Genomic DNA, 8611 nt, shown 5'->3' on the forward strand with positions numbered 1-8611 from the left:
TGAAATATTTTATTTTTTTCTTATTTATATATTTATTATTATTATTTTTTTTTGAAGAGAGGGAAAAGAAGAAAGTAGAAAAAGAAGAAGAGAGAAGAAGAAAGGTAAAAAGAAAGAAGAAGGAGAGAAGAAAGGAGAAAGGAGAAGAAATAGGGCGCGAGGCGACGTGTAAGCGACGTGTAAGCGTCGCTCATGCTTATGCGTGGGGTGCAGCAGGGACAAGCGACGCGTAAATGTCGTCCATGCGTATGCGTGGGTCCAATTTGTGCTACTCGCACAAAGGCAGCACAATTCCAGCACAACTCTTTGGTTTTTGTACCAGGAGTCCCCATATGGCATACAACACGTGCGCGTCGCCCACGCTTAAGCGCGGGGTGACCCTTTTTTTTTAAAAAACATAGAAAATATAAACAGGGCACTCTCCTAACCTATAAACACTCTAAAGCAACCAAAATTCAAATTTAATAAAAATCGTTTAGTTTTTGAAAAATTTTCAAAGACAAAAGAAACAAAACTTGCACTACAAGCAAAATACAATTCAAAAACAACTATTCTAATCAAAGCATGAGCCTAACAAGCAACCTAGCAATCAAAGCAAGATATACAAAAGTATGAAAAGAAGAAAACTACCTAACAGTGGCAACCCAATTCATTCATTGATTATATCTACAAGAGAATGGAAAGAGTTTACCATGGTGGGGTGTCTCCCACCTAGCACTTTTATTTAAAGTCCTTATGTTGGACATTTGGTGAGGTCCTTGCTATGGTGGCTTATGCTTGAACTCTTCCTTGAATCCCCACCAATGCTTGCATTTCCAATAGCCTCCGGGATCCCAAACTAAGTGCGTCAAGCTACCAAGAGATCTCAAGCGAGTACCAAGGCCCCAAAGTTGATGATTATCCATGTATATTCCAGGGTCCCATACTTTATTTGTCAACCCCCTTTCTTCTTGATCTTCATGCTTCCATTTGGGTGACAAACTTATTGAATTCTCCTTATAACTCCTATTCATCATCCTAAATCCCTTGAATTGAGCTTCACTCCTATCATGAATCCTAAAATTTGAGCTTCCTTCCACTATGCACCTTGATTCTTGTTGCCAACCAACACCCAACTTTTTTCTACTATCTAACCCACACATAGGTCTAAGTTGACCATCCGTTCCATATTGATATCGGCCAAAGAAATTAAAGGATGATATGGTTACCCATTCAACTTATAATTTAGATGGTGACTTAGCAAGGAAGATATCCAATGGTCTTGACATTGTAGGCTCCACTTCCTTAGACTCCTCCTTGTTGACTTCCATCTTTTGACAACCTTCTTCAATCTCCTCTTGTTTGCTAACTTCTTCTAACTCTTTCTCATTAATCAAAATATGTATTGGAGGTTGTGAACATTCCTCCTCAACATCAATTTCACACTCAAGGGAAGAAGCTTCAACAAGATTACCATGGTCACTTGGTGTAGAGTTATCTTCAATGATGGAACTTCCTTCTTATTCAACCTCCCCTAGATCTTCTTCAACAATATCCATCCCTTTCACTTGTTGCAAAACATACTCCATTTCCTTGTTCTCAAGTTGAGACTCTAAAATCTCCCACATACTCCTCTCTTCGGTTACTTCTCCACAATCATCCATGGATATATTTTGCTTGTGGTATGAATCCCATGAGTCCAACTTTTGTCGGACGGTTGCTTGAAGCCGATCCATTACTTCCTTAAGACGATCCTTTGATTCTTGTTCCACTTTACTAACATAAGTAGGATCATATTGCTTTTGTATTGATGGACATGGATATTCTTACATGGAGGGTTATGATGGATAGGAGAATTCATCATGTGATTGGAAAGGAGGTGCTCTAGAGCTTGAGGGTTGAGTATTGGAGGTAAGAGGTGTATCCATACGAGATATAAGAGCTTGGATTGAATTTTGAAGAATAATATCAAGCGTATCATCCATAAAGGCTTGGTTGGAGGAAAAAGAAAGATTGTGAGGGTAGTGATGTTGAAGTGGTGGTGGTTCCATGGGTGCTTGTTCATAATGGTTATAAGTGTATGCATATGGAGGATATGGATTAGGATTGTGTGGAGGTGATTGATGGAAATAGGATGTGGATTGGGAGTATGGTGGTTGGAATGATGGTGTTTGAGGACTATGTTGAGAGTATGGTGCATGGAATGATGGTGGTTGAGTGGCATAATCATGATAATAACCATTATATCCATTGGAATAATATGCATTATAGGAGGGGTTGCAATCATAGCAGCTTGGTTGAGAAGGTTGCCATGGTGATTGCTCATATGGATATGGCTCCCTTCTCAAGAATTCATCTCCCATAATGTGAGCCATCATTAAAGTTTCCATTGCCTACAATATAGTCATAACCATATTCAAAACCACAAGGATGAAAATTCATATGAAAAGAGGAAATAAAAACAAAGTATATCAAAAAGAAATAAAGAAAGAAATAAACTCCTAAGTACTAGCAAAACCAAGAAATAGCCAAAAAGAAAGATATTCACAATATGATCATATTCACAATAGTCAATAACATCACACCATTGCAATTTCCCGGCAACAGCGCCAAAATTTGATGAAGAATTTTTGTTGGTATAGAATTTCACAAAAATAATTGGTACATTGCAAGTATAGTTCTAAACCTACAAAGAATTCTCATATCAAAATTTAATATGCTTGTCACAAGTACAAACCCTAATAAAATAACCGAGAGTATTAATCCCGGGTCGTTCTCCCTAGGAATTGCAATGAAGTGCTTTGTTATTGACTACGAAGGAATATTTTGGGGTTTTTGTAATAAGAGACAAGGAATGTAAATAACAAGAGAAATAAGCTAATAACTAAGAAAGCTCTTGGCAAGGGATGAGAACTAGAAGTCCTATCCTCATTATCATCATCAATTGTGACAAGAATTGTCCATTGCTCCCACTTAGTTAACCTCTAACTATGAAGGAAAGTCAAGTGGATACAATTAACTTGATTCCACAAGTCCTAGTCAAATCATAGAGAAAGACTAGCTTTAGTGGCATTCAAGTCAATGAGCAACTTTCAATTATCAATCAACAAAAGAGTTTGATAAATCTAGCTCATAACTAAAGCCAAGAGGAGAAAAATCTAGCTCATAACTAAAAGAGACATTTCATCAAACACATAGAGGGAAATAAAAGTAAACATCTTAAATTGCAAGAATTAAAGGAAGCTATAACTACAAAGGCAAGAGATCAACAATAGGAAACTAAAGCAATTATAAAAAGGCATGGAAATCGTAAAATTGCATTAAAAGAAAATGGAAATCAACAAAAGAGTTCATAAACTAAAATTGACAAAATAAAGGAATTCACAAAAGAAGTAAAATACTAGAACAAGTAAAAGTAAAAGGAAAATTAGAGCAAAGGAGGAATGAGATCTAGATATAAAAGGAAACAAAACTAAGAACCCTAATCTAGAGAAAGGAGAGAGCCTCTCTCTCTAGAAAACTACATCTAAACTATGATAGAAACCAAACTATCACTACTTGGTTCATTCCCCCCTTCAATCCCTGGTTCAATAGCATCAGAAATGGGTTGGATTGGGCCTAAAATGCTCAGAAATCGCTGGTCACGTGTTGCCTTTAAGTGAGTCACGCTGATCCTGCGACGCGCACGCATGGGCGACGCGTGCGCGTTACCTAACTGCAAGGCAACTATGGCAAATTGCATATCATTTTGAAGCCGCCGAAGTTAGCTTTCCAACGCAGCTAGAACCGCCTCATTTAGACCTCTGTAGCTTAAATTATGATCGATTTAGTACAAAGAGGTCAGGATTGACAGCTTATCAATTCCTTCATTTCTTCATGAGTTCTCCTTTTTTGCATGCTTTTTCTTCATTCCTTCAACCCAATCTTTGCCTTCTAATCCTAAAATCACTTAACAAACATATCAAGGCATCGAATGAAATTAAAGTGAAATAAAATTAGTGATTTAAAGGCCTAAAAAGCATGTTTTTACTCTTAAGCACAAATTAGGAGAAATTCACAAAACTATGCTATTTTATTGTATAAATGTGAGAAGTTGATGAAATCCCCTAAAATCAACACAAGATAAACCACAAAATTGAGGTTTATCACCTACTGAGAAAGAGAATCATATGAGGGTAGAGATGATAGATACTTTGGTAGAAGAGGTGCCTGAGACAAGCCACCATGAAGAGCATGAAGAAGAAATTCAAGACATCCAAGTTGAAGATTCAGAAGAAACACAAGCAATCAAAAACTCACTTGAAGGCAAGAAAGAAGAAGCACCAAAACAAGAATTAAAACCACTCCCTCCAGCCCTCAAATATTCCTTCCTTGGTGCTGATAAGACTTTTCAGTGATTATCAACTCTTCTCTAAGCATACAAGAGGAGAGAAATTTACTTGAGGTGCTGAGAATTCACAAGAGTGCATTGGGCTGGACAATTGATGACTTGAAAGGCATAAGCCCCACCATCTGCATGCACAAAATACTTCTGGAGGAAGACTCTAAGCCAGTAGTGCAACCTCAAAGAAGGATCAATCACACAATGAAAAAAGTGGTTCAGAAGGAAGTGATGAAACTATGGGATGCTGGGGTCACATACTCCATCTCTGACAACCCCTGGGTGAGCCCAATCTAGGTGGTACCAAAGAAGGGAGGGATGACTGTCATCTCTAATGAAAAAAATGAGCTTATTCCCACAAGGACAGTAACTGGGTGGAGAATGTGTATTGATTACAGGAGATTGAATAATGCCACAAGGAAGGACCATTTTCCTCTCCCATTCATAGATCAGATGCTAGAAAGGTTAGTTGGCCATGCCTATTATTATTTTTTGGATGGGTATTCGGGATATAATCAGATAGTAGTAGATCCCATGGACCAAGAGAAGACTTCCTTCACTTGTCCCTTTGGAGTCTTTGCATATAGAAGAATGCCCTTCGGGTTTTGTAATGCTCCAACAACCTTTCAAAGGTGCATGCTTTCCATCTTCTCTGATATGGTAGAAAATTTCATAGAGGTCTTTGTGGATGATTTCTCTATTTTTGGTGATTCTTTTGATACTTATTTGCATCATCTTACTCTTGTCTTGAAGAGATTGCCAAGAAACAAATTTGGTTTTCAAATGGGAAAAATGTCATTTCATGGTACCCGAGGGCATTGTTCTTGGGCATAAGATCTCAAACAAGGGTATAGAGGTTGACAAAGCAAAGATAGAAGTCATAGAAAAACTTCCTGTACCAACTAATGTGAAAACTGTAAGAAGTTTACTTAGGCATGCTGGATTTTACATGAGATTCATCAAAGATTTTTCTAAAATAGCTAAGCCATTAAGCAACTTACTGGTGGTTGACAACACTTTTATCTTTGATAATGAATGCAAACATGCTTTTGAGATTCTGAAAACTAAACTCACTACAGCACCAATAATCACACCCCCTAATTGGGGACTCCCTTTTGAACTCATGTGTGATGCAAGTGATCTTGTAATTGGTGCTGTTTTGGGTCAAAGGAAGGATAGGTTGCATAATGTCATCTACTATGCTAGCAAAGTATTGAATGAGGCACAAAGGAATTATACCACTATAAAGAAAGAATTGCTAGCTGTTGTATATACTTTTGATAAGTTTAGGCAATATTTGATTGGTTCAAAAATAGTCTTTTATACTGACCATGCTGCCCTTAAGTATTTGATGTCAAAACAGGATGCTACGCTACAACTCATTAGATGGATGCTGCTGTTACAAGAATTTGACATTGAAATAAGGGATAGAAAAGGGAGTAAAAATCAAGTTGCTGGCCACTTGTCAAGGCTACCACAAGGGACCAACCAAGAAGCCTCACAACTAGTGAATGAAACGTTTCCAGATGAGCACCTATTGCAAGTCCAATAAGCACCTTGGTTTGCAGATATTGCAAACTACAGGGTAGGAAGAAGGATTCCACAAGAATATACTCGACAACAAGTGAAGAACTAGCTCAATGATGCCAAACAATTTTTGTGAGATGAACCTCTTCAATTCAAAAGGAGCCTGGATGGGTTGATAAGAAGGTGTGTAGTAGAGGGTGAGATGAGGAACATCTTATGACAGTGTCATAGCTCATACTATGGAGGTCATTTTGGTACTGAAAGAATGGCTGCAAAAGTTCTTCAAAGTGGATTTTACTGGCCCTCCATATTCAAGGATGCTAGGGAGTTTGTGAGCCAATGTGATGAATGCTTATCAAAGAGAAATGAGATACCTCAGAAGTTTGTCCTGGAGGTGGAATTGTTTGATATTTGGGGAATAGATTCCATGGGACCCTTCCCTCCATCATACTCATTCAAGTACATACTAGTGGCAGTAGAGTATGTCTCAAAATGGGTGGAAGCTTTAGCCACTACCACAAGTGATGCTAAGATTGTCCTCCAGTTCCTTAGGAAGCATATCTTCACTAGATTCAGAGTACCCAAAGGCCTCTGATGCGCATAAACTTGTTATGCTACGATTAGGAAATTGCACGATCGGCAAAATTCCTTCCGGCAAGTGCACCGGTTATCGTCAAGTAAAAACTCACAATAGAGTGAGGTCGAATCCCACAAGGATATTGATTCATTGAATTACAATAAGAGCTCCCTAACCCAATGAAAGGGGTTTAGTGAGTCATAGCTCTGAATTCAATTACAAAACTAAAAGAAAATGATCCCCAAGTTCTCTCCCGATGATTCTAACTAACTTAAATTCTATCCTATTTATACACTTTCTAAATTGAGCTTCTGTTGTGTTTCTTGGGCTTTGAGGCCTTTCCCTGATTTCCTTTTGCTTTGGGTTTATGGTCCATAATCCTTGATGAGGCTGTGATCTAATTCTGTAACATTCATTGAGCAAACTTAGTGATAAACAAGTAATGACACAAGACTCAACAAATTAAAGCTCCAGACTCATCAATTCTTCAGGCCCAATCCCATAAACCATGATATTCAATTGGGTTTCATACCATAATACGTTTAAGTTAATGTTTGTGCTCAAATGCTAACTTAAACTTCAATATATTTGGCCCAGAAACCTCTTTTAAAAAGTGGCGTTTAAGTTGAAGCTTAAGTTTCAGTTTAAGGTTAAACTGAAGCTTAAACGTGGAAATGAAGAAAACAACCCTGGAGGAGGAAGATAGTCGAACACATTTAAGCTTCAGTTTAAGGTTAAACTGAAGCTTAAACGTGGAAATGAAGAAAGTAACCCTGGAGGGGAGAAATAGTCGAACACGTTTAAGCTCCAGTTTAAGGTTAAACTGGAGCTTAAACGTGGAAATGAAGAAAGCAACCCTGGAGGAGCAATTGGGTCGAACACGTTTAAGCTTCAGTTTAAGGTTAAACTGGAGGTTAAACGCCAGTTCCAGCATTTCCTAGCCTTCATGATTCTGGCGTTTAAGCTCCAGATTAGGCTTAAACTGGAACTTAAACGCCATTTCCAGCTTTATATGGCTTGGTAGTTTAAGTTCCCGTTTAAGCTTAAACTGGAACTTAAACTCCACATGTGATATTCAAGCTTCCTTTATTGATTTTGTTGCTTCCTTGCCTAGCCTCTTCTTCCCTGAAATCATCCAAACAATTGCATCAAAGTCTTGCAAAATTTCATGAGAAATCTTCCATTCATAGCATTCAAGTAATATAACTAAAAACTCATGGAATTTGCATCAACAATCATACTGTTTGGATGGTTCATTGCTTTGTTATTCATTTAACCATTCTTGGTTACTTTAAGCTCAAGAAAATGCATAAAACAACTAAAACTAACAAAAAAAATGCTAGTGAAACTAGCCTAAGATGCCTTGGCATCAGCCTCATAAGTGATGGTGGGAGCCATTTTTATAACAAGCACTTGAATGCATTGTTCCATAGATATGGAGTAACACACAAGGTGGCTACACCATACCATCCACAGACTAATGGCCAGGAAGAGCTAGCAAATAGAGAATTGAAAAGGATTCTAGAAAAAACAGTTGGAGCTACAAGGAAAGATTGGGCGAGGAAGCTAGATGATGCTCTTTGGACATACAGGACTGCATTCAAAACTCCAATTGGGAGATCCCATTCTAGCTAGTTTATGGCAAAGCTTGCCACCTCCCTGTGGAGCTTGAGCATAAGGCCTTTTGGGCCACCAAATTTCTCAATCTTGATGCTCAACCAGCAGGGGAAAGGAGGTTACTGCAGCTTAATGAATTGGATTAATTCAGATTGGAGGCCTATGAAAATGCCAAGATCTATAAGGAAAGAACCAAGAAATGGCATGACAACAGGATTGCAAGAAGGATCTTTGAGCCAGGGCAACAAGTCTTATTGTTCAATTCCAGATTGAAGATTTTCTCTGGCAAGCTGAAATCCAAATGGACTGGTCCCTACTTGCTAACTAAAGTCTCCCAACATGGCTATGTTGAGCTCCTAGATGAAGCTTCCAATGAGACATTCACTGTAAATGGACACAGGGTGAAGCACTACATAGGAAGATCTTGGGACAAGAAGGAAAGTATTCATGAGTTAACTTGAACAAGGAGGATGGACGTCAAGCTAATGACATTAAAAAAGCGCTTGTCGGGAGGCAACCCATCCTCAGGT

General features: G+C 38.3%; 1 protein-coding gene across 1 annotated transcript; it reads left to right on the forward strand.

Moving 5' to 3' along the window:
- LOC107615627 lies at positions 6153-6482 on the forward strand. The gene has a single exon (XM_016317675.1). The coding sequence runs from the start codon at positions 6153-6155 to the stop codon at positions 6480-6482; it is 330 nt and encodes a 109-aa protein (XP_016173161.1).

This window comes from Arachis ipaensis, chromosome B09 (genome assembly GCF_000816755.2).
Source record: "Arachis ipaensis cultivar K30076 chromosome B09, Araip1.1, whole genome shotgun sequence".
Lineage (NCBI taxonomy): Eukaryota > Viridiplantae > Streptophyta > Magnoliopsida > Fabales > Fabaceae > Arachis > Arachis ipaensis.